Source organism: Panthera uncia, assembly GCF_023721935.1.
Source record: "Panthera uncia isolate 11264 chromosome D3 unlocalized genomic scaffold, Puncia_PCG_1.0 HiC_scaffold_8, whole genome shotgun sequence".
In the NCBI taxonomy this organism is placed as follows: Eukaryota; Metazoa; Chordata; class Mammalia; order Carnivora; family Felidae; genus Panthera; species Panthera uncia.
The window spans coordinates 47,477,161-47,504,557 of record NW_026057586.1 but is presented as its reverse complement, the minus strand read 5'-3'; the positions used below and the strand labels follow the sequence as shown (position 1 = coordinate 47,504,557).

Below are 27,397 nucleotides of genomic sequence, written 5' to 3'. Positions count from 1 at the left end.
GTCCTTTTCTTTTTTATATCTCCCGCCCCGCGGGGGGGCATTTTCCTTTTTTCGCTTCTCTTTCCTGTCTTCGGGGGGGCGGAGCAACACATATATTCTTTTTTTTTTTTTTTTTTTTTTTTTTTTTTTTACGTTATTTATTTTGAAAGAGAAAGAGCATGCACGAGAGTGGGGGAAGGGCAGAGAGAGAGGAGAGAGGGGATCCCATGCGGGGCTTCATCTCATGACTGTGAGATCACGACCTGAGCTGAAATCAAGAGTTGCCCACTTAACTGACTGAGCCACCCAGCCTCCCCTCCATAGATGCTTTTTGAAGAAACTTTCAAAGGCTGATACCATCATAGAATTTTCATACTATAGCAACACCTGGATAGAAGTGCTGTTTGACCAAAAAGTACCTGGATTTCAATAACCTGCCTTTGAAAGACAGTTGTGGCCCTAATGTGTTGAATTGCAAAGTAGAGATATCTGATATACTGGTTGAAACCAGTGACTAGGGCTGGGCCACCAGAAGCGGCAAGAGGCAAGGAAGGATCCTTCTGCAGATTTCAGAGGAAACAGGGCCCTGCCAACACCTTGATTGCAGACTTCTAGCTTCCATACTATGAGACAAGACATTTCTGTTGTTCTAAGCCGGTTTATGGCACAGCGTTTTCAATGGTGGCCCTGGGAGACTAATACACTGTTAGTTGGTTCGGGCTGCCATAACAAAATACTATAGATTGGGTAACTTACAAGCAACAGAAATTTATTTCTCACGGTTCTAGAGGCTGGGAAATCTGAGGTCAAGGGCAGATTCAGTGTCTGGTGAAGGCCCACTTCTACTTTATATTTTTTTGCTATGTCCTCACATGGTGGGAGAGGTGAGGGATCTCTCTGGGGCCTCTCTTGTAAGGGCACTAAGCCCATTCAACTCATCCTAATACCATCATCTTGGGGGTTAGGTCTTTAACATATGAAATTAGGGGGGCATAAATATTCAGTCCATATTAGTAACTTTAAATCAGATAATCAGTCTCTCAGTGAGTCAGTAGTACTTCTTGATTATTCAGTGTATGAGTTATCTGTGTATGGGAGAGTGGAGGATGAAGGGCCCTGCATGAGACTCTCCAGGTAGTTCTAGGGTCTCTGCTTTTGAGACTTTGCCACCTAGCAACTCAAAATATCTCTAAGTAGAATGAGTATTGTTCTTGGCTGAACAAATATTTAGGGATCACCCACACTGAGGCATCTTTAAATATGAAGAACATATCAGAGGGGCGTAAAATAAGGATTGACTAATGCAGGTGAGACCGTGGAAGTTTCCTGGATACTGTGAGCCTTGGATTCCTTTCTGCATAGAGCCCAGTGGTTGGATGATTCCTTTCCCACTAATGAGGGCTCACGGGCTACGTCAGGGGAAGGGTGGGGTTGTGAAATGAAAGACCCAATTCCCTATGTCCTGGGATTGGCTCTGCAGAGACTAAATATTGCTGAGGATTTGTGTGCACAGAAGGCACTGGTGGCAGAGATTCTATGCAAGGTAGTTTGCACAGGGATTTGATGAGAACAAAAACGTCAGACTTTCACATGTTCCTGTCTGTCTTCTCTGTTTCCAGGTGGCTTTCCTATTTCATTTTGACACCTGATCACTTAATGTATCTTTAATGTGATTTTGAATGTTTTTAATGAACCAGAAATATGAACAGAAAATGGAGGGAGACCTCATTAGGAAAAATCTCTTGGTAAGATTGCCATAAACTAGTTTGAGTTTTTTTTTTTCTTTTGTTTTATTTCATGATCTTTTAGGTCAACTTAGTAGACTTCCATCTGAGTAAAAATATAGCCGTGGAAGTGACTTTCCAGTAGTGATAAAGTCTTCGTTCCGTTTCCCTGAGCACCATGGAAGTCTTTGTAACTTTCATTCACTTGGTGTTACCTGCAGCCTCCGTTCTCTTTGATCGCTTGCTCGCTTTGGTCCTGGGTGTTGTTTTCTCTGGCTCTTACATACAGCACTTACCACTCTAGCTTAGGAGGATCGGGGCTGAAACAAACCATGGTAGAACTGCTTGACTAACCACAAGGAAGATGAGGCCAGGGGCCTTCAGAGCCATTACGGAGATGTTTGTACCTGGCGGTTCTCCACCTTCACTGAAGACAAAATAGAAGGGGATGTGTCATGTTGCAGCACAAGGGATTGAGATCGGCTATGGAAAGAGCTGCCAGGGGCGCCTGGGTGGCTTGGTCGGTTAAGCGTCCGACTTCGGCTCAGGTCATGATCTCACGGTCCGTGAGTTCGAGCCCCGCGTCGGGCTCTGTACTGACAGCTCAGAGCCTGGAGCCTGTTTCAGATTCTGTGTCTCCCTCTCTCTCTGCTCCTCCCCCATTCATGCTCTGTCTCTCTCTGTCTCAAAAATAAATAAACGTTAAAAAAAAAATTAAAAAAAAAAAAAAAAAAGAGCTGCCAGGGCAGAGTGTACTCAACCACTGAAGGGATATTTTGAGAAGAGAGCCCTTTGCTAGGTCAAAATCCTGTGTGCCATCTTTTAGGCCCATCCGTAGACAGCTACAAGGCTTTGACTGGCAGGGCTCACGGGGAAGCTGTGCTTCCCACACCAGACCTGTACACAAGGAGGGACTTGCAGCCAAGGATTCGGGTCCCCCTGGTACCAGCCGTGCCCATATGTGTTTCTGCATTCTCAGCCCCGGAGCCTCTATTGAGAGACCTCTAGTGGAGGTCCCTGGCACTTCCCAGGTGCCTCCACGGGGACTTCTCATGGGTGCTAGGGCTGAGGCAGTTTTCCCCACTCTGACTGTTTTTCTACTCCTGCTCTTCCCTTCTCCTCATTGTCAACCCTCTGGGCTCATAAAAAGGCAGGAGCCTTTGGACTTGGGTCCCTGGGGAGTGAGATACTTCTCCTGTCATTTGACCCCTGCCTGGTGCTGTACCATGGGGAAAAGTGGATCACTGGGACGCCGGCACCTTTTGTCTCTTGCCTTCACTATTACAGTAAGTGAATACAATTTTGATTACTACTTTCAGATTGGCTTGTTGTCCTCACTGATCATCTCAGCACCTGGAAGCTCAAAGGAGCTGGTAGAAGTTTTGTGGATTCTTCTTCTTCTTCTTCTTCTTCTTCTTTTTTAATTTTTAATGTTTTTATTTACTTTTGAGGGAGAGAGAGAGAGAGAGAGAGAGTGAGCGGGAGCAGAGAGAGAGGGAGACACAGAATCCAAAGCAGGCTCCAGGCTCCGAACTGTCAGCACAGAGCCTGACGCGGGGCTCGAGCTCACAAATGTGAGATTGTGACCTGAGCCAAAGTCGGATGCTTAACCGACTGAGCCACCCAGGTGCCCCGCCCCGTGGATGCTTCTTAATGTAGATTCTTATCAATGAAGGAAAGAACTGCTACCTGGAGATGTGTGTGTACACACATTTGTGTGTAATATCATCTGTTCCTGTATTGAACAAATATAAATTGACATTTATGTGCCAGGCACAGAGGATGGAGATGCAGTGGGCCAAGAATACAAATCTGAACAAGGCAGGGAAAGTCCCTGCCTGCATGGAGGTGACATTCTAAGGAGAGACTGCAACCGATGAGTAAACAAATATAATTCTAGACTGCTATTGTGTCTTGGAGAGAGTTAACAGGATTTTGTCATAGTGATTAATGAAGGGAAACTTCTCTAGGTTGGGTAGATGGAGAGGCTTTCCTAAGGAGGTCTTATTGGTACAGAAACCCAAGGGTTGAGAAGAAATCAGCCCCATCAAGAGGGTGGGAAAATGTGTTCCATGCAGAGGGAACAGGTACGAGGGCTTGGAGGTAGGAATGTGCGTGTCATGTTCTAGGAATTCAGGAGGCCATGCTGCCCTAGTTATGTATTAAAATATTTTTTTATTTATTATTTTTGAGAGAGAGAAAGCATATGAGTGGGGAAGGAGCAGAGGGAGATTGGGAGAGAGGATCTGAAGCAGGCTCTGTGCTGACAGCAGGGAGTCTGATGCGGGGCTGGAACTTACGAACCTTGAGATCATGACCTGGGTGGAAGCCTGACACTTAACCCACTGAGCCATCCAGGCGCCCCACGTATTTTGAATGTTACGCCTGAAAGAGACTTCTGTGTCCTTTCCAGAATTTATAAATACTTCATTTTATTTTTGTATGTATTTATGCCCTTTCTGGTCCTCAAAAGAATTTAGGTGACTGATGAAATTCAAAAACGTTAGACATGGGGCGCCTGGGTAGCTCAGTTGGTTGAGTGTCCAACTCTTGATTTCGGCTCAGGTTATGATCTGACATTTGTGGGATTGAGCCCCACTGTGAGTGCAGAGCCTGCTTGGGATTCTCTCTCCCTCTCTCTCTGCCTCTCTGAAAATAAATAAATTAACTTGAAATCGTAAAAAAAATTAAAACATTGTACAAAAGAGTTGGGGGAACGGGACAGTGGGAAAATAGAAGTGATGAGTATAACTACTTTGTAAGGAGATCAATAACTGAAATGGAATTGAAAGAGAAAGGCTTGGCTTGAGGAATGAATCAGATCAGGGTCAGACTATCTCCCTAAGGGCAGTGTCTGACTTTTAGCAGGTCAGTAGCTGATGGTTGAATGAATGTACAATTAGGGCAGACCTGTTCTCACAAATCTAGGCTTTGGCATGAAACTCTTAGAAGGAAGTACTTTGGGTTTGGGGCACTGAGTGGGCAAGCAAAAATGTGACATGGCTCACTTCGTAAACCTGAGCTTGTGTTAGAGCAGGTGACCTACATGCGAGTACAAGTTCAGGTGACCCCTTATTGCCAGTGAAATGCCAACACGAACGACATGGAACGAGAATAGAGGGAGAAGTGGAAGGAAGAGGAATCTATGGAGATCATTAAAATAGGAGTTTAAAAACTTGCAGAAAGAACTTCTGGGGCTCTTTCAAGAAGGAACCGGTTGGTCCTGGAACGCCCAAAAGTAGATTGTATAGTGTCAGAATTAAGAACATGGGCTTTGGAATTAATCGAGCTCGCTCTGAAAGCAACTCTTCCTAAGGATGTGATCCTGGGTGAGTCAGATAACCTCTGTGAACCTTGGTTTCATCTTTTGTAAAATGGGGATACAATAAATACCATTTAGTTCATAAGGTTATTCTGAAGATTACGTGAAGAAAACCATGTGCATCTGGGACATAGTATTTAATAAGTGGTAACTCTAATTAAAGTTATTGAAAAAGTAGAGATATCAAGGCCTTGATAAAGAGGCCAGATGGGATAGCTGGGGTAGATTGGGAGAGGGAAACCTCTTGAATGGAAAGAAATCACAGGGGAGAAACATGTTATGGCCAACAGAATGACCAGCATTTTCTTTCTTTGCTCTCTGATTTGGCCACGACGGGAAGGTAAGCAAGGAGGGTCGGTAGCTGAGAAGTCTCTGAAACAGGAGAGGTACCAGCTAAAGATGGGAGAGCTGAGTTGAGCACGAGTAGCGCTTCCTGGCCAGAGCAGGCAGGTGGTCAGAAGTTAGGAGCTGAGGATGGGCCCTGGGAGTCCCTGAAGGAATGAGCAAGTCGATTTCCATTAGAGGAGAAAAAGCAGGATTGGATTTAATTACACTGTGTTTTCTAGTGAGTTTAGTGACAAGGGTGTAAGTCTATAATTTCCTGTTGTTTTTTTTAACATCAGGAGTTTAGCTTCTGACATTAAAGGTCAAATCTCTCTCTCTCTCTCTCTCTCTCTCTCTCTCTCTCTCTCACACACACACACACACACACACACATTTCTTTTACCCATCTGCTCCTCTTCATCACTGATTAACTCGTTTATCAATTTCTAGTATATTTCCTGAAGTAACAAAATAGCTTATGCCATTTTAATTGACCGACTAAATGAACAAATGTTAAGTGCCTACTTTCTGCCAGATGCTGTTCTGGGTAGTGAACAAGTCTCTGCTACCAAGGCACTTACAGTGCATTAAAGATGATGGCAAAATTAGCAAATGGTAAGTGCTTCCTGCTCAGAAGAAAGAGAAAGCAGATAAGACAATGGAAGTGTACTTGATCTTAGCCAGAAGGCAGAGAAGCGGTTGGGACAATAGAAGCAGATGGCAGAGTACAGCATTGCTTTTGATGGAGTGGACAAGGAGGACTTCTCAGAGAAGGGATTTAAGTCTGGGAAAAGCATGTTCTCCAGAGAGGGAACAGTAAATGCAAAGACACTGAGGCAGGAACATACTTGTGTCAGCGTGGGTTGAATAGAGTGATTGAGGAGAAGAAAGCGGGAAGTGGGGGGGTTGTGTGTTTGTCTCCTGATAGGAATGATCCAGTAGAGTGCTAAATTGAGATGCAGGAGAGTGTGTGTGTTTAGAGGGTGTAATTGCAGATGCAAAGCCCTTGAGCCCTTGGGCAGGAGGGACAGATTCAGTCTTTGTGGGAGATGGGGCAACTTTGGAGCACAGACAGCTTCTTTGCAGCAGTGGGAGGCAAGGAGGGTATGTGGGCACAAATGCAGGGAAATTTGTGGGTTAGGAAGATGAGCAAATTCAGTAAATTCATCAGGAGAAGGGAAGAGGGAAGAGGAAGGAGGAGGTATCGAGAATGTGTGAATTAATTTCTAGGAGAGTAAAAGAGAATAGAGTGAAACACTGTATCTGAGCATCCTCCCCTGGGTTCCTGTCTCGGCTGCACCACTTGGGCAAGTTGCTCAACCTCTTTGAGCCTCTGTCTCCTTACCTGCAAAAGGGCCTAATGATTGCACTCACCTTGATAGATTTATCGTGCAAATCAAGTCACCATGTGCAAAGTGCAAGGTGTCCTGTCTAGCATGTAGATGTTCCCTTTGGTCATCACTACCATCCATGCAGCTACTTCTGTGGCTGCTGCTGAGAGGGTCACTAGTGACTAGTGGTCACTCTGCCTGTGCCTGTCACCGCTGCCTCTGTGGTCCCAGACTGCAGTGTGTGGAAGATTCAGCTGAGGCACTTGCTAAAAATTCTGATTCTTGGGGCACCTGGGTGGCTCGGTCGGTTAAGCGTCTGACTTCAGCTCAGGTCATGATCTCATGGTTCCTGAGTTCGAGCCCCGCATCAGGCTCTGTGCTGACAGCTCAGAGCCTGGAGCCTGCTTCGGATTCTGTGTCTCCCTCTCTCTGCCTCTCCCCGGCTCGCACTCTGTCTGTTTCTCTCTCTCTCTCTCTCAAAAATAAATAAACACTAAAAAATAATAATAATAATAATAATAATACCTATGGAAAAAAAATTCTGATTCTTGGTCTGCCCCTCCCCAGAGACACAGCCTCCAGACAGGGGTGCAGGACCTGAGATCTGAATTTTAAACAAACACCCCAGTGGCCTGCTGGCAATCCTGATGGTGAGGGATCACTTTATGAATGACATCTCATTGACTCTTTACAACCACTGCATATGAATGGAGGTTTAGCCCATTTTAACAAAGAGAAAACAAGGCTCAAGGGAGGCTAAATAATTCGGCGAACATGTAACTTGTGGAGGCAGGATTTAAACCTCCATCGTTCTACTCTGAAACGCACCTTTTTGAAATGAGTTGAAAAAAGAAAACCTCCAGAATTTGGCTTGTACGGACACCATTTCTGAGTAATAAGTGTAAATTTTGTAGCCATTTTCTTCTCTGCAAAAATTTTTCTTATCTTTAAAAAAATACCTGGAATTGGGGTGCCTGGGTGGCTCTGTCAGTTGAGCATCTGACTTCAGCTCAGGTCATGATTTCGTGGTTGGTGAGTTCCAGCCCTGCGTTGGGCTCTGTGCTGACAGCTCAGAACCTGGAGCTTCGGATTCTGTGTCTCCTTCTCTCTCTGCCCCTTCCCCACTCACGCTATGTCTCTGTCTCTGTCTCTCTCAAAAATAAATAAACATTAAAAAAAAATAAACATTAAAAAAAAATACCTGGAACCAACCTTGAGACCTTTGCTTTAAAGATTTCTCAAATCCTTACCTCTGGGACCTCAGCACACTACATGTGTATGCTGCACTTGTGGGGTGAAATCTGTGGGGTGCAGAGCTGGGCGCTCTCTTGTGCTGTGTAATTACCCTTCATCCACCCTGTGCAGACATATGGGTCTGCAGGAAATGGGCAAACTGCTTGTCTTAATCATAAGTAACCACGCTGATATGCTTTTGTGCCTTTCAGAAGGGGGAATTCTGAAGAAGGTCTGGGAAGGAGCAATCTGGTTTTTAAGTTTATTTATTTTATTATTTTGAGAGAGAGAGAGGAGAGAGAGAGGAGAGAGAGAGGGAGAGAGAGAACAAGCAGGGGAGGGATAGAGAGAGAGAGAGAGAGAGGGAGAGAGAGAATCCCAAGCAGGCTTCCTGGTGTCAGCTCAGAGCCCAACTCTGGGCTCAATCTCATGAACCCTGAGAGCATGACCTGAGCCAAAACCAAGAGTCAGGACACTTAACTGACTGAACCACCCAGGCCCCCCTGGGAAGAGCAATCTTATGTTTGGAATGGGCACACTCCAGAATGTTCTGCACATCAGGGCTCCGGCTGGCTTGGGTTGAGGACTTGAGATAGTGCCTTTAAGGCATGTGGCTTGGGGACCTTTGTGAGTGATGGCTAGGAGAAGGTTGTGGTGGCATGAACGAGCTGATACATAACTTGGCTGTTGACGGCCAAGTGTGGCTAAGTGCTCCTGTTGCTCGGTTTGCCGAGCCTGCCATGAGGGCATTCATTCACACTTCTGTGGGACAGGGTGCTTTCCGGAACCGGGTCTCTGTCCCGGGTCGGGGGCAGGTGTGTGGAAAGTTGCATAACTGCTGTTTCAGTCCATCCAAATGTAAGACAGGGCTAGTTGATGGAGCTCCCAGAGCAGCTAGATCAGCATGGAAGGCATCTGGCTGTGAGTAACATTACCAGACCCACACACAGGGCCTGGTTCCTACACGTCCTGGCTGTGTAGTTTGAGGTGAGGCACTTCACCTCTCTGAGCCTTCTCTTCCTCAAACCTTTGAGTTCTCAATACCTCGATATAAGCCTGGGAGTGTTGTGAAGATAAAGCAAAATCAAGCATGGCATGCCTCTCTTGCTTTCCCACATCCCTGTGCCAGCTCGATTCCAACACCTTTCAGTAATACGTGGTGTTTCAGCCACTTCTCTTCTCGCTAAATCTTTAGGGACAGGGGTCAACTCTTAGTGTTTGTGTGTTTGTTTTTAATCCCTGCCATCCAACTCAGTGCTCTACATGTGTAGACAGTTCTGAAACGGCGAATAAAGGAATGAGTGTTCAAACAATAAAATTATATTAGGGAGCACTGCTGTAATATCGGCCTCTAGTTTCTTAGAACCTTACAGTGTTATACTGTGAATTTAGATGGGAAGCATTGTATAGGAGAGGATTTTAGCTGAGGACAATCATCAAAAATGTTAGGAACTAGGAAAGACTTTTTTCCTGTGCTTCTGAAAAAGCCACTTGGTGGGTCTCTGAAACATTGGGCTTCTCTTCTGGGACCTTCCAACCTTAGATCTCAACTCTGTTTCATTGTTTATTTGAACAATTCTGTCCCCTTTCCTTCTAGCCCCTTCTGTTATATTTGCTGTTTTCCATACGGCTAAGCTAATAATAGCCTTGACACAGTTCAGAGCATGCATCCCTTGTCCCTATTCTCAAGAGAAGTCCCTTGTCCTTGTCTTTTAGTGTCCTCCTCTCTGGAATACAGAGGAATACCTGCACAGGTTTGTCACATGGATGGATGAATAATCGAACACAAGAGTGAAAGAATCCTCCTCTTCTCTTTGTCCCCCTCTTCTCTGACTTCTCTCAGTTTTGGTCTTGCTTTCATTTACTCCTAAGGTTGTTTTTTTTAAGTTTATTTATTTTGAGAGAGAGAGAGGGAGAGAAAAAGAGAGAGAGAGAGAGAGAGAGAGAGAGAGAGAGAGAAAGGGGAGAGAGAGAGAAAGAGAGAGAGAAAGAGAGAGACCCAGAATCCAAAGTAGGCTCCACACTGTCTGCACAAAGCCTGATGCGGGGCTCCAACCCACAAACTGTGAGATCATGACTTGAGCTGAGATCAAGAGTCAGATGCTTAAATGACTGAGCCACCCCGGCGCCCCTATTTATGGGTATTTAAAAAATATTGGACCTCAGAGGCAGAGTTGGATTATGGGTTATTCATAACCCTCTGTTTAATGACATGCTTTCATCATTGGTCCTTGCATGGTCTGACTTAATGTATATGTGGATGGCTGGATGGATGGATTTTAAATAGTATAACAAGCATCCAAGTATCTGCTACCAAAACCAAAAACAATGCCTTGATAATAACATCTATCTAACCATACAGTTTCCTCACCTCCTGTCTCTCTGTTTCCCACAGTCTGGGGTAACCATCATTCTGAATCCTTTATTAATTTTTCTTTTGTATACAGTTTTCATTACAACTCTGTATATTCCTAAATAGTAAGTCCTTCTCATTTGGGTTGCTTGTGTTGTCAAATATATTCATTTATTCATTGTTGGTCATTTATTAATTCCTTGTGTAAATACACTGCTGTGATTCATTGTCACTCCTGTGGCTGGGTAATTAGGTTATTCCCAGGATTTTGACCTTGTGAACAGTGCTTCTGTGAATATTCTTGAACATGATGTCATCAAGATTGTGCAAGAATTTATGGGTTATGAGCTTGTGAGTAGAATTCCTGGGTCACAAGAAATGTGAATTTTCGACATTATGAGATAATGCCAAAACAGTTTCCAAAGTCTTTGTGCCGATTCATACTCATACCATATCCTTTCCAATCCTGGTTATCCTCACATTTTGTTTTTTGTTTTTGTTTTGTTTTTTTTTAATATATGAAATTTATTGTCAAATTGGTTTCCATACAACACCCAGTGCTCATCCCAAAAGATGCCCTCTTCGATGCCCATCACCTACACTTCCCTCCCTCCCACCCCCCAGTTTGTTCTCAGTTTTTAAGAGTCTCTTATGCTTTGGCTCTCTCCCACTCTAACCTCATTTTTTTTCCCTTCCCCTCCCCCATGGGTTTCTGTTAAGTTTCTCAGGATCCACATGAGAGTGAAAACATATGGTATCTGTCTTTCTCTCTATGGCTTATTTCACTTAGCATCACACTCTCCAGTTCCATCCATGTTGCTACAAAGGGCCATATTTCATTCTTTCTCATTGCCATGTAGTACTCCATTGTGTATATAAACCATAATTTCTTTATCCATTCATCAGTTGATGGACATTTAGGCTCTTTCCATAATTTGGCTATTGTTGAAAGTGCTGCTATAAACATTGGGGTACAAATGCCCCTATGCATCAGTACTCCTGTATCCCTTGGGTAAATTCCTAGCAGTGCTACTGCTGGGTCATAGGGTAGGTCTGTTTTTAATTTTTTGAGGAACCTCCACACTTTTCCAGAGTGGCTGCACCAATTTGCATTCCCACCAACAGTGCAAGAGGGTTCCCATTTCTCCACATCCTCTCCAGCATCTGTAGTCTCCTGATTTGTTCATTTTGGCCAGTCTGACTGGCGTGAGGTGATATCTGAGTGTGGTTTTGATTTGTATTTCCCTGATGAGGAGCGATGTTGAGCATCTTTTCATGTGCCTGTTGGCCATCTAGATGTCTTCTTTGGAGAAGTGTGTATTCATGTCTTCTGCCCATTTCTTCACTGGATTATTTGTTTTTCGGGTGTGGAGTTTGGTGAGCTCTTTATAGATTTTGGATACTAGCCCTTTGTCTGATATGTCATTTGCAAATATCTTTTCCCATTCTGTTGGTTGCCTTTTAGTTTTGTTGATTGTTTCCTTTGCTGTGCAGAAGCTTTTTATCTTGATGAGGTCCCAATAGTTCATTTTTGCTTTTAATTCCCTTGCCTTTGGGGAATGTGTCAAGTAAGAAATTGCTGCAGCTGAGGTCAGAGAGGTCTTTTCCTGCTTTCTCCTCTAGTGTTTTGATGGTTTCCTGTCTCACATTCAGGTCCTTTATCCATTTTGAGTTTATTTTTGTGAATGGTGTCAGAAAGTGGTCTAGCTAGTTTCATTCTTCTGCATGTTGCTGTCCTGTTCTCCCAGCACCATTTGTTAAAGAGACTCTTTTTTCCATTGGATATTCTTTCCTGCTTTGTCAAAGATTAGTTGACCATACTTTTGTGGGTCTAGTTCTGGGGTTTCTATTCTATTCCATTGGTCTATGTGTCTTTTTTTGTGCCAATACCATGCTGTCTTGATGATTACAGCTTTGTAGTAGAGGCTAAAGTCTGGGATTGTGATGTCTCCTGCTTTGGTCTTCCTCTTCAAAATTACTTTGGCTATTCGGGGCCTTTTGTGGTTCCATATGAATTTTAGGATTGCTTTTTCTAGCTTCAAGAAGAATGCTGGTGCAATTTTGATTGGAATTGTATTGAATGTGTAGATAGCTTTGGGTATTATTGACATTTTAACAATATTTATTCTTCCAACCCATGAGCACGGAATGTTTTTCCATTTCTTTATATCTTCTTCAATTTCCTTCATAAGCTTTCTGTAGTTTTCAGCATACAGATCTTGTACATCTTTGGTTAGATTTATTCCTAGGTATTTTATGCTTCTTGGTGCAATTGTGAATGGGGTCAGTTTCTTTATTTGTCTTTCTGTTGCTTCATTATTAGTGTATAAGAATGCAACTGATTTCTGTACATTGATTTTGTATCCTGCAACTTTGCTGAATTCATGTATCAGTTCTAGCAGACTTTTGGTGGAGTCTGTAGGGTTCTCCATGTATAATATCATGTCATCTGCAAAAAGTGAAAGCTTGACTTCATCTTTGCCAATTTTGATGCCTTCGATTTCCTTTTGTTTGATTTCTGATGCTAGCACTTCCAGCACTATGTTAAACAACAGCGTTGAGAGTGGACATCCCTGTCGTGTTCCTGATCTCAGGGGGAAAGCTCTCAGTTTTTCCCCATTGAGGATGATATTAGCTGTGGGCTTTTCATAAATGGCTTTTATGATGTTTAAGTATGTTCCTTCTATCCCGACTTTCTCGAGGGTTTTTATTAAGAAAGGATGCTGAATTTTGTTAAATGCTTTTTCTGCATCGATTGACAGGATCATATGGTTCTTATCTTTTCTTTTATTAATGTGATGTATCATGTTGATTGATTTGCGAATGTTGAACCAGCCCTGCATCCCAGGAATGAATCCCACTTGATCATGGTGAATAATTCTTTTTATAAACTGTTGAATTCAATTTGCTAGTATCTTATTGAGAATTTTTTCATCCATATTCATCAGGGATATTGGCCTGTGGTTCTCTTTTTTTACTGGGTCTCTGTCTGGTTTAGGAATCAAAGTAATGCTGGCTTCATAGAATGAGTCTGGAAGTTTTCCTTCCCTTTCTACTTTTTGGAATAGCTGGAGAAGGATAGGTATTATCTCTGCTTTAAATGTCCAGTAGAATTCCCCAGGGAAATCATCTGGTCCTGGACTCTTATTTGTTGGGAGATTTTTGATAACTGATTCAATGTCTTCACTGGTTATGGGTCTGTTCAAGCTTTCTATTTCCTCCTGTTTGAGTTTTAGAAGTGTGTGGGTGTTTAGGAATTTGTCCATTTCTTCTAAGTTGTCCAGTTTGTTGGCATGTAATTTTTCATAGTATTCCTTGATAATTGCTTGTATCTCTGAGGGATTGTTTGTAATCATTCCATTTTCATTCATGATTTTATCTATTTGGGTCATCTCCCTTTTCTTTTTGAGAAGCCTGGCTAGAGGTTTATCAATTTTGTGTATTTTTTCAAAAAACCAACTCTTGGTTTCATTGATCTGCTCTACAGTTTTTTTAGATTCTATATTGTTTATTTCTGCTCTGATCTTTATTATTTCTCTTCTTCTGCTGGGTTTAGGCTGTCTTTGCTGTTCTGCTTCTATTTCCTTTAGGTGTGCTGTTAGGTTTTGTATTTGGGATTTTTCTTGTTTCTTGAGATAGGCCTGGATTGCAATGTATTTTCCTCTCAGGACTGCCTTCGCTGCATCCCAAAGCGTTTGGATTGTTGTATTTTCATTTTCATTTGTTTCCATATATTTTTAAATTTCTTCTCTAATTGCCTGGTTGACCCACTCATTCGTTAGTAGGGTGTTCTTTAACCTCCATGCTTTTGGAGGTTTTCCAGACTTTTTCCTGTGGTTGATTTCAAGCTTCATAGCATTGTGGTCCGAAAGTACGCATGGTATGATCTCAATTCTTGTATACTTATGAAGGGCTGTTTTGTGACCCAGTATGTGATCTATCTTGGAGAATGTTCCATGTGCACTCGAGAAGAAAGTATATTCTGTTGCTTTGGGATGCAGAGTTCTAAATATATCTGTCAAGTCCATCTGATCCAATGTATCATTCAGGGCCCTTGTTTCTTTATTGACCATGTGTCTAGATGATCTATCCATTGTTGTAAGTGGGGTATTAAAGTCCCCTGCGATTACCACATTCTTGTCAATAGGGTTGCTTATGTTTGTGAGTAATTGTTTTATATATTTGGGGGCTCCCGTATTCGGCGCATAGACATTTATAATTGTTAGTACTTCTTGATGGATAGACCCTGTAATTATTATATAATGCCCTTCTTTATCTCTTGTTACAGCCTTTAATTTAAAGTCTAGTTTGTCTGATACAAGTATGGCTACTCCAGCTCTCTTTTGACTTCCAGTGGCATGATAAATAGTTCTCCATCCCCTCACTTTCAATCTGAAAGTGTCCTCAGGTCTAAAATGAGTCTCTTGTAGACAGCAAATAGATGGGTCTTGTTTTTTTTTTATCCATTCTGATACCCTATGTCTTTTGGTTGGCGCATTTAGTCCATTTACATTCATTGTTATTATAGAAAGATACGGGTTTAGAGTCATTGTGATGTCCGTAGGTTTCATGCTTGTAGCGATGTCTCTGGTACTTTGTCTCACAGGATCCCCCTTAGGATCTCTTGTAGGGCTGGTTTAGTGGTGATGAATTCCTTCAGTTTTTGTTTGTTTGTGAAGACCTTTATCTCTCCTTCTATTCTAAATGACAGATTTGCTGGATAGAGGATTCTCGGCTGTGTATTTTTTCTGTTTATCACATTGAAGGTTTTCTGCCATTCCTTTCTGGCCTGCCAAGTTTCAGTAGAGAGATCCGTCACGAGTCTTATCGGTCTCCCTTTAAATTTTTTTTTTTTAATGTTTATTTATTTTTGAGACAGAGAGAGACAGAGCATGAATGGGAGAGGGGCAGAGAGAGAGGGAGACACAGAATCGGAAGCAGGCTCCAGGCTCTGAGCCATCAGCTCAGAGCCTGACGCGGGGCTCGAACTCATGAACCGTGAGATCGTGACCTGAGCTGAAGTCGGACGCTCAACCGACTGAGCCACCCAGGCGCTCCTATCGGTTTCCCTTTATATGTTAGAGCACGTTTATCCCTAGCTGCTTTCAGAATTTTCTCTTTATCCTTGTATTTTGCCAGTTTCACTATGATATGTCGTGCAGAAGATCGATTCAAGTTACGTCTGAAGGGAGTTCTCTGTGCCTCTTGGATTTCAATGCCTTTTTCCTTCCCCAGATCCGGGAAGTTCTCAGCTATGATTTCTTCAAGTACACCTTCAGCACCTTTCCCTCTCTCTTCCTCCTCTGGAATACCAATTATGCATATATTATTTCTCTTTAGTGATCACTTAGTTCTCTAATTTTCCCCTCATACTCCTGGATTTTTTTATCTCTCTTTTTCTCAGCTTCTTCTTTTTCCATAATTTTATCTTCTAGTTCACTTATTCTCTCCTCTGCCTCTTCAATCCGAGCCGTAGTTGTCTCCATTTTATTTTGCAGTTCATTGATAGCATTTTTTTAGCTCCTCCTGGCTGTTCCTTAGTCCCTTGATCTCTGTAGCAAGAGATTCTCTGCTGTCCTTTATACTGTTTTCAAGCCCAGCGATTAATTTTATGACTATTATTCTAAATTCACTTTCTGTTATATTGTTTAAATCATTTTTGATCAGTTCGTTAGCTGTTGTTATTTCCTGGATGTTTTTCTGAGGGGAATTCTTCCGTTTCGTCATTTTGGCTAGTCCCTGGAGTGGTGCAGGACTGCAGGGCACTTCCCCTGTGCTGTCTTGAATAACTTGCATTGGTGGGCAGGGCCGCAGTCAGACCTGATGTCTGCCCCAGCCCACCTCTGGGTCCACAGTCAGACTGGTGTGTACCTTCTCTTCCCCTCTCCTAGGGGCAGGATTCACTGTGGGGTGGCGTGGCCCGTCTGGGCTACTTGCACACTGCCAGGCTTGTGGTGCTGGGGATGTGGCGTATTAGCTGGGGTGGATCGGCAAGGTGCACAGGGGTGGGAGGGGCAGGCTCAGCTCACTTTTCCTTTGGAGATCAGCTTTGGGAGGGGCCCTGTGGCACCGGGAGGGAGTCAGACCTGCTGGAGGGATGGATCTGCAGAAGCACAGTGTTGGGTGTTTGCCCAGTGCAAGCCAGTTCCCTGACAAGAACTGGTTTCCTTTGGAATTTTCGCTGCGGATGGGCGAGGGAGATGGCGCTGGCCAGTGCCTTTGTTCCCCGCCAAGCTGAGCTCTGTCGTCCGGGGCTCAACAACTCTCCCTCCCGTTGTCCTCCAGCCCTCCCGTTCTCTGAGCAGATCTGTTAACTTGTAACCTTCCAGATGTTAAGTCCCACTTGCTGTCCGAACACACTCCGTCCGGCCCCTCCGCTTTTGCCAGCCAGACTCGGGGGGCTCTGCTTGGCCGGCGGGCTGCCCCTTCTCCCCGGCTCTCTCCCGCCAGTCCGTGTAGTGCGCACTGCCTCGCCGCCCTTCCTACCCTCTTCCGTGGGCCTCTCGTCTGCGCTTGGCTCCAGAGACTCCGTTTCTGCTAGTCTCCTGGCGGTTTTCTGGGTTATTTAGGCAGGTGTGGGTGGAATCTAAGTGATCTGCAGGACGCAGTGAGCCCAGCGTCCTCCTACGCTGCCATCTTCCCAGAAGCCCCCTTATCCTCACATTTTGAACAGTATTACCCTGTGGTCTGCCTTGATCACTAACGGTGGTGAGAGTGAACATTTCTTTGAATGCTTCCTGATGTATGTGTTTCCTCTCTGTAAAATACCTATTCCTACTTTTGCCCTTCTTTTTAGTGATCTGTTTATACTTTCCTTATTGATTGGCAGAAGTTTGGCGTATATTTCTGATGAGAATTCTTTGTTGATTTTATGTTTTTGGTTCAGGTATTGATTCTTGTGTAAGACAGCACCCCAAAACTTAATGGCTTAAAACGATAATTTTTTTTCTCGTTATTCTGTGGGGTGACGGGGCTCAGCTAGATGGTTCTTCTGCTCCATGCGGTGTCACCTGGAATAGCTCAGGTGTATTCAGTAGCTGCCTAGGCAGGACTGGACGGTCCCAGAGGCTTTATGAACATGTCAGATGTCTCTGTGGTCTTCCGTGTGTCCTCTCCATTTGCTTAGCGGGGGCTTTCTCATAGCATGGTGATCTGGGGGTAGTTGGCCTTCTTACCTGGAGGTTGGCTTGCAAGAGGAGGAAGGCAGAATCCGCTAGTCCTTTGAAGGCCTTTGCTCAAAAATCCCAGAATGTTGCTTCTGCAAATAATGAAGTCAGTCTGGATTCGAGAGGAGAGAATAATCTCCAGGGAAGATAGCCTCTACCTCTTGATGTGTGAAGTGACAGCCACACACACACTCACACACACACACACAGAAGGAATTGATGTCAGCTGTCATGAAAGACTGTCTGCCACTTGTATACTGTGAATGTCTTTCAGTTTGTAACTCTTCTTTCTACTTCTTTAAGGTGAACCAATATTCTTAATTTTAGTACCATAGTCAAGTCCCTCTCTTCTTTTGTAGTCAGTGTTTTTTGAATCTTGTTTAAGAAATCATTCCTTCCTCCAAATTCTGAAAGATATTCTCTGGTATTTTTCACTAATTGGCTTTAAAGTTTATTTTTGACATGAAGTCCTTAATTCATCTGAAGCTGATTTTCATTTGTGGCTTGTGTAGGAATTTGATTTTATTGTTTTCCATTGGATATGGATTAGCTCACCGATCTGATGTAGTGCCTCTGTATATAAACTAAGGTTTTAAAAATGCACGGTCTGTTTTGGGCTCTTTTCTGTCCTGGAGAACCGTTTCTCTCATCTTGCTCTGTTTTAATTATAACAGCTTCGTAGTAAGCCCTGATACTCGAAGGGCAGGCTTCCTTCTCCCTGCTCTCTTTGTTCAGCAATATCCTGGCTTTTCTTAGTCTTTTACTCTTCCATATAAATTTTAGAATTATCTTACTGTGCTCCAAGAGAATCTCTATTGAGTTTTCGTTGGACTTGTATCGACTTTTAGATGAACTTTGGGGAATTGTAAGTTTTTGATATTACCCTATCCAAGAAAATAGTTGTTTCATTTATTTAGATTTTAGAAATTCTTTTAATAAATTTTGTTTGTTTCTTGAATTCCACATATGAGTGAAATCATATGCTATTTGTCTTTCTCTGTCTGACTTATTTCACTTAGCATAATACCCTGTGGGTCCATCCATGCTGTTGCAAATGATGAGATCTCACTTTTTTTTTTTAATGTTCATTTATTTATTTTTGAGACAGAGAGCAAGGGACGGGCAGAGAGAGAGGGGGTAGGGGGGTAGAGGATCCCAAGCAGGCTCTGTGCTGACAGCAGAGAGCCCGATGTGGGGCTCGAACTCACAAACCATGAGATCATGACCTGAGCCAAAGTCGGACACTCAACTGACTGAGCCACCCAGGCACCTCAGAGATCTCATTCTTTTTTACGGCTGAGTAACATTCTGTTGTATATACACACTGCTGTTCTCTATCCATTCGTCTACCAATGGACACTTGAGTTGATTCCATACGTAGGCTGTTGTAAATAATGCTGCTATAAACTTAGGGATGCATATACCTTTTCAAATTAGTGTTTTTGTTTTCTTTGGGTAGATACCCAGTAGTGGAATTAGTGAATCATATGGTAATCCTATTTTTATTTTTTTGAGGAACCTCTATACTGTTTTCCAAAGCGACTGCACCAATTTGCATTCCCACCAACGGCACACAAGAATACCTTTTTCTCCACATCCTTGCCAACACTTGAATTTCTTGTCTTTTTGGTTCTAGCCACTCTGACAGGGGTGCTGGTGGTGACATTTCTCTTCAGCCCCCTCCCTTCCCAGGGTAGATAGTGAGACAGTTTTGGGAACCAGTGTGAGTACTCTCCACTTATCCTGCTAGCACCCGTGTATTCCCCAGCAGACCTGCCCCATCCACCACTGCCCCATTTGGCATGTGTCCCTCCAAAGCCGCTTTTGCCCCAACGCGCCCTGCAAACCACCCCAGGAGGGATCGGCGCCACTCCAAAGTGACTCCTGCTCTGGGAAGAGGGGAAGATAACCACACACACCAGTGTTCTGCATCCCCAGCGGCCGTTCCTTATAGCCAGAGGCACAGAGTGAGTGTCCTGGTGATCGGCATGGCTACAGACCCAGCAGGCAGACGGGGGGCAGGCAGCTGGTCTGACCGCCTGCCCTGCCCGCCAACAAAAACCTCTCATGGGCATCACAGGAAGAGTGCCCTGCAGTCCGGTGTGATGGTAGATGGACTGAGGACAGACATCTGGACTGACCGCTGACCCTGCCCAGCTACCAGCCCGCAGCACCCCCAGCAGGTCCACCAGCCTCTACGTTGCAGAGGAGGCTCCCAACATTGACATTGGCCAAGGCCTTTGCAAACAAGCCTGGCCAGACAAGTTCAACATTCATGCCCACTACTTTAGTGAGGACACTGATCTCCTCCGGGACTGTTACTCCATTGTTGTGCAGGGTGAAGGCCTGGCAGACACAGGCAAGCTCCAAGACAGAAGCCATGGTGCGGGCGAGCGCTGGGTGCGGAGCTAGTCATTGGATGAAGTGAGAGCCCCCCCGACCCCACATGGCCTTAGCTTTCTCAAAAGGACCAAGCACCTTAACAGCAGCTGAAGAACGCCAGGGGTTTTACTAATGACACATGTAGACATGTAGAGATGAACAGAAGGGTTTGGCTTATTTTTGTCACCTAGGCAAAGTTCACTACTAGAAATTCATCTTTTTTATAATTTTTAATTTTTAATTATATTTTATTTTAGAGAGAGAGAGAGCACAAGTGGGGGAGGAGGACAGAGGGAGAGAGAGAATCTTAAGCACCTGAGTGTGGAGCCCAACATGGGGCTTGATCCCATGACCCTGGGGTCATGACCTGAGCCAAAATCAAGACTTGGATGCTCAAATGACTGAGCCACTCAGGCGCCCCAGAAATCCATCTTTAACTTATGTATCTGTTACATTAGTTAGCTTGCCAAATATCAGTGTTGACACTAACTTGGATAACTGCAGTGCTCTCTTGCTCACGAAATTATAATTTTTTGAATACGTACATTCAAATTATTTGTTGTTCACACACTCAAAATTCATATTTTAGTAATTAGCCCTTGATCAGACAATTAGTAGTGCTAAAGCTCTGGAGCCAGTGTTCCTATCCGTAATATAACAGGTCACAGTTTGATTTGGGGTAGCAGAAGGAGTAGGGTATCAGCAGAAACAATATGATTCTGAATGAGAGAGGCCTTGGAACAGGAACTCTTAGGTTATTGTGAAGGCTATCTTTAAGACCAGTTACAGGAGGGAATGTATGTTACAGACTATCCACAATGTCTAATAAACCAGAGTTGTAGCCCCTCGATGGGGAAGAGAGGTACAGGGTGGTGGACCACATATTTCTGGGGCCCTAGGCTTAAGCTTTGCTTCTACCATTTTACCAGTTGTGTGATTCTTGTGGAAATTACTTAACGTAATTCACTGTGTTTCCTCAACTGTAAAATAGAAGTTATAATCTTAGGGTGCAAATAGGAACTGCATGGTGCCTGGTGCATTAAAGGTGCTCTGTAAATGTTCACTTTAATTGTTAACATAATTATTTGAAAATTGAGAATCACCGAAAAAACAAAAAGAATAATCTCCATTCCTTACATCTACGTTATGGAGATGGAGATAAATAGAGGTCATAGGCATCCACATCCTTGGAAGAGATTTGCTTCTAACTGTATATAAATCTTGTAAACTTTGAGGAGTCATAATTTAATTCCCTTATAAATAACTAAATTGGTAAAATTCTCTCTGGGAAAGAATGGGAAAAATAAAGACCATCGAAAGGAAAAATATTGACAGATGTTTAGATGTCTTAGCTTAAATAGTTTTTAATTACACTTTTTATTATAATAGCAACATTTTGTAGAAAGAACCCCCATTTATTCTTAAGAATTGCTGATGGTGGAGCGCCTAGGCGGCTCAGTCCGTTAAGCGCCTTGATTCTTGATTTCGGCTCAGGTCATGATCTCGCAGATTTTGAGTTCAAGTCTCGTGTCAGGTTCTGTGCTGATGGTGCGGAGCCTGTGTGGGATTCTCTCTCTCTTAAAATAAAGAAATAGACTTAAAATAAATCTCTGAAGGGATCTTTCCCGGATTGGGCTTCTGTGATGTGCAGGGCAATGTGCTGGCTGAAGTGTGGTGACAAAGAAGACACACATGGTCTCTGATCACACGAACTGATGGGGCTGCGTATCCCAGGGTGCTGCTTCTGAGTTCCACAAGTGTCTTCACATAATATCAAAAGATAAAGTTGTATATAAATATATCACCACATATGGGAGAATCCTCAGTTACCCACTAGATGAAAACATTTGGTAGCACATTTTGTTCCACACCAGGATCAAATTTATCTTTGAACACTTAAGAATGAACTTTAGGGGCGCCTGGGTGGCTCAGTTGGTTAAGCGTCTGACTTTGGCTCAGGTCATGATCTTGTGGTTCACGATTTCGAACCCGCGTCGGGCTCTGTGCTGACAGCTCAGAGCCTGGAGCCTGCTTTGGATTCTGTGTCTCCTTCTCTCTCTGCCCCTCCCCTGCTTGCGCCCTGTCTCTCTTTCTCAAAAACCAAACAAAAACATTTACAAAAATTAAAAAAGAATGAACTTTAAAGATGCTTGTCAGGGGCAGAGCTGCCATTTTGTCGCAGAACATTCTGGAAAGGCTGTGGGTGTAAATTTACTTCTTTATCCCCCTCCTGTATGGTAGTTATGCTCTCAGGTAATTTCACTGGGGAGCAAAGCAGTTTAGTGTGTGAAGCTCACCACTGGATAAGCATGATCCTTTGATCCAGTTAAAATGTATTCAGTATATAAGAAAGGGCCATATATTCAGCTTTTCAGGTGGTAATGTCTGTAAAATTCTGCATCACAAACAAAACAAAACAAAACAAAACAGAATCAAGAGTTTGCCTCCCCCAAAAGAGTAATTCAGTAAGAAGATGAGATGAAAAAAAATGAAAAAAAAAAAAAAAAAAAAAAAAAAGAAGATGAGTTGATATCAGCAGAATCAGAATTCAGTAAAGATGATAATACCAAATAGATATCACTCCAGGTAAGAATGGATTCTCATTTATCTATGGAGTTAACTATCAGCTTCTCACTTTGGTATCCACAGACCAGCTTTTATCTTCCCATTTATCTTTCAGGTCTTGTCTTTGATTACTCATGCTGTTGTTAAACTGGACCTGCTGGCCTCTGTGCCTTTGCTGGTGCTGGTTCCTCTACCTGGAGCACCTTCCCTGTTTGCTGTTCACTGATACTCACCAAAGTCACGTCTACCCTCACCGGCAACTTAATTCTGCCTCTTCCACCTTGTTTTCCGAGCCCATGGAATATGTATCACCTTTGACCCAGAATTCTATTATACTCTTGCTGTATCCTTGCCTTACAGTTGTTTGTGTACTTATCGCCTCCACTGAGACTGCAAACGGGGGTTCTCTTTGTATCCTCGTGCCTGACATGGAGATTGCAGAGTAGGACATAAAGAGACATGCAGATAATCTTTGCATCTCAGGTACAACAGATTCATCTTAAAGTGTCGTCTGGTACAAGAAAAACATAGCTGTAAAAGATGGGAAGATAAGTATAATATATATCCTAGAATCATGATAAACAGAGGTATAAATGGGTGATATGCTTTAAGATTAAATGAAGACGAAAAAGCCTCACTACTGTCTGCAGAATACATGATGACGAATCTCAACAGCTGACATCTCTGAGCCGTGTGAAGTGGTCTTTGTTTTAGTTGCCTCTTTACTAAATTGATAAGAAAAAATTACTTGAAAATCAAAAAAAGAGCTTTCCTTTTTTCCCCCCAGGGCCAGTTCTGTGACTATTGCAATTCTGAGGACCCCAGGAAAGCACATCCAGTCACCAATGCAATTGATGGATCTGAGCGCTGGTGGCAAAGCCCTCCTCTCTCCTCAGGCACACAGTACAACAAAGTCAATATCACCTTGGATCTAGGGCAGGTAAGCTACGCTTCCAGCTGGAATGGGGAAAGTTAGTTTGGATCATTGTTTCTGTGGTTATTTCTGATATAATAGTAGTTGTATTTAAAAAATAAGCATCAGTTTTAAGTCATTAATCATTGTGAAGACTGTTATGTGAATATTTGCATCCCTTAACATCCAGTCTGTCACAGTGCAGACTCCCATACCTGTCTATCAAAAGAGTTAAAAACAGTAAAAAATAGTTTTATTGGCAAATATATTTATTATTATTACTTTTTTTAATGTTTATTTATTTTTGAGAGAGAGAGAGAGACAGAGACAGAGCACAAGCAGGGGAGGGGCAGAGAGAGACTGTTATTACTTTTGATTATGGTACAGTTCTCACAATATAAAATGCACCATCTTAGTCATTTTTTTAATGTTCATTTTCTGAGAGAGAGAGACAGAGACAGAGACAGAGCACAAGCAGGGGAGGGGAAGAGAGAGAGGGAGACACAGAATCCGAAGCAGGCTCCAGGCTCTGAGCTGTCAGCACAGAGCCCAACGTGGGGCTCGAACTCATGAACTGCGAGATCATGACCTGAGCTGAACTCTGATGTTTAACCAACCGAGCCACCCAGGCACCTCATCTTAGACATTTTTTTAAGTGTACAGTTCAGTTGTGTTAAATTCACATTGCTGTGCAACCAGTCACCAGAATTCTTTTTCATCTTGCAAAACCGGCACTCTGTACCCATAAACAACAGCTCCCCATTCTCCTTTTTCCCTAGCGCCTGGCAACTACCATTCTACCTTCTCTCTGTGTGAATTTAGCGACCCTGGGTATCTTATGTAAGTGGAATCCTACAGTATTCATCCTTTGTGACCAGCTTATTTCACATGGCATAATGTCTCCAAGGTTCCTCTGTACTGTAGCAGGTGTCAGTTTCCTTCTTTTTTTAGGGTTGAATAATATTCTGTTGTATGTGTGCACCACATTTGTTTATACATTCATCTGTCCGTGGACACTTGAGTTGCTTCCACCTTTTGGCTATTGTGAGTAATGCTGCTATGAACACGGGTGTGGCTAAGATTTTAAAAAAAATTTTTTTTTTTAACGTTTATTTATTTTTGAGACAGAGAGAGACAGAGCATGAGTGGGGATGGGGCAGAGAGAGAGGGAGACACAGAATCTGAAACAGGCTCCAGGCTCCGAGTGGTCAGCACAGAGCCCGACGCGGGGCTCGAACTCATGGACCGTGAGATCATGACCTGAGCCGAAGTCGGATGCTTAACCGACCAAGCCACCCAGGCACCCCAAGATATTTTTATAGCATTTCCCAGAATTCTTGATTCTGTGGACATCGACTACCATAGTTTTTGGCTTTGTTTGGCCAGCTGGTCCACAAGAAAACCTGGTTTCAGTCTTCTCCTCCAGTGGTATGGTAAGATGGCCCTGAGGATGCCTTCCTCTTGGCACACATGGCCAGTGTAATCCCCTCTCTTTTGAGTGTGGCAGCACTATAATGGAAGTCACTCCTGTGGTAAAGTGGCATTATATGGCAAAAATGAAGGGATTTTGCACATATGTTTAAGGTCCCAAGTCAGTTGATCAAAAGGGAGATGATCTTTGAGGATTTCTCCTAATGAGGGGAGCTCTTAAAAGGGACTGGGACCTACCCGAATGAAGAGATTTGAAGCATGAGAAAATTTCCTGCTGACCTTGAATGGGAAAACTGCTATGTTATAAACTACCTGTGGAGAGGGCCACGTGGCAAGGATCTAAGAATGTTCCAGAAGCTGGGAGCAGCCCCATCCAACTGCTAGGAAAAAAGCGGGAACCTCAATCCTACAACTGTAAGAAACTGGATTCTGCCAACAACATGTGCAAACTTGGGAGTGGGTCTTTCCAGGCATCTGGTGAATGCTTTGAATGCAGCTGCCATGCCCGGACTCCTGAAATACAGAACTGAAAGATAGTAAGTGGCTTTGGCTTAAGCCACTAAATTTGTGTTCATTTGTTAAGCAGCAATAGAAAAACGGATGCACCTTCTTCTTTCCCCTTTCCGACTAGAGGGTGCCTTCTGTCTATTTCATTCTGTTCCTTCAACAAATATTTATGTCAGGCCCTGGTCTAGGTATTTGTGTTACATAAAAGAACCAAAGAGATGGAGATTCATTTCCTCATATAACACACTGACATTTAGTTGTGGGAGACAGCCAACAAAAATATACATTAGTAAGTACAATATGTTAGAAGCTGATGAGAGCTATGGAAAAAGTGAAAAAGTAGATTGGGGTAAGATCATGAGGGCCAGGGACAAGGGTGGTTTGCAGTTTTAAGTAGGATGTTCAGGAGAGGGTTTGTTGAACAAAGACTGGAAGCAGGTGAAGGTATTCATCATGCAGCTATCAGTCACCCAGACAAAGGGAACAGCCCTGCAGAGTCCCTAAGGTGGGAGCTTGTCTGGAAAGTATCAGGACAGCATGGAGGCCAGGGTGGCTGGAGCAGAGTCAGGGAGGGGGAAGTGGTGAGAGAAAAGGCCAGAAAGAGAACAGACAGGGCCAGATCAAGTAGGGCCCCTAGGCCACAATAAGGACTTGGACTCTTCATGTGAAACGAGAGCCATTACAGAGTTTCAAGCAGAGGAATGATCTCATCTGATTTATATTTAAAAAGGATTTCTGTGGCTGTTCTGTTGAGGATTATCAGGGAGCAAGAGTAGAAGCCAGTTAGGAGAGTGTCCTCGTAATCCACAAGAAAGATGCCAGTAGTGGCAGTGAAAGTGGGTGATTGTGTCCCAGATACATTTTGATACTAGAGCTTCCATGCTTTCCTAATGAATTGAATGTGGAGACAGAAGAGAGGATTCAGGGTTGATTCCTAAGACTTTTGGTCTGAGCAACTGGAACTGCTGTTTGCAGAGATGTTGGAGACTCAGGGACAGTTTTGTGGACATGTGGACACTGAAATACTCTTTGGATGTTCAAGTGGAGGTGTGGACTAAGCACACCTTAGTGTGAATATGAATCTGGGAAGATATGAATCTGGGAAGCTGGCTGGGCTGGAAGAGACATTTGTTATGGATTTCATTAGATTTTATTATATTTGGGATCTCTTAGCTTATTGAATCTGTATATTTATACCTTTCATCATCTTTGGGCTATTTTCAAAAAACCTTTATTCCTTCCTTCCTTTTCCAGCTTTATTGAGGTATCATTGACAAATAAAATTTTATGTGTTTTTTAAAAATATTTATTTGTTTATTTTGAGAGAGAGAGAGAGAGAGCGAGCACAAGTACAGGAGGGGCAGAGAGAGGAAGTCCCAAGCAGGCTGTCACGACTGTGAGATCATGACCTGAGCTGAGATAAAGAGTTAGATGGTTAACCAACTGAACCACCCAGGTATTCCAGTAAAATTGTGTGTGTTTTAAAGTGTAAAATGTGATGATTTAATAACCATATACTTTGTGAAATGATTACCATGATGAAGTTGATTAACACATTCATCACCTCACATACTTATCTTTTTGTGTGTGCATGTGTTGAGAACACTTAAGATCTGCCCTTTTAATAAATTTCGGATATACAATACCATATTATTAACTATAGATACCATGTCGTACATTAGACTCCTTAGTTCTGGGAACTAAGACTGGTACCCTTTGAACAACATCTCCTGACTTCTCCCATCCCCCAGCCCCTGGTAACTACCATTCTATTCTCTGTTTCTATGAGTTCAACTTCTCTCTTTTTTGGATTCTGATGATATTAATGTCAGATATTTTATTATTGTTCCATAGGTCCCTGAAGCTCTTTTCATTTATTTTTTCAGTTGGTTTTCTCTCTTGTTTTTCAGATTAGGTCATGGTATTGCTCTCCCTTCAAATTCCCTGATTCCATTCTCTTTCATATTTGTTCTCCTATCTAGCCCATTTAGTGTGTTTTTAGTTTTAGTTATTGTATTTTTTCAGTCATATAATTTCCATTTTTTTTTTTTATGTCTTCTATTCCTTGGCTGAGATTTTAGTAAAACCTGGTTTGTGAGCATAATTCATTCTGGAAACATGCTTGTAATCCATAATCACAAGTACGTGTACATCAAAGAGAATTTCA

At 43.1% G+C, this 27,397-nt stretch overlaps 1 protein-coding gene across 1 annotated transcript in view; it reads left to right on the top strand.

The window, feature by feature from the left end:
* Window positions 1-27,397, top strand: part of LAMA3 (laminin subunit alpha 3) — a 279,507-nt gene that overhangs the window by 12,522 nt on the left and 239,588 nt on the right. The window contains exon 2 of the mRNA XM_049619625.1: window positions 23,167-23,319. Coding sequence (XP_049475582.1) covers window positions 23,167-23,319 — 153 coding nt within the window. The remainder of the gene's footprint in view (window positions 1-23,166; window positions 23,320-27,397) is intronic.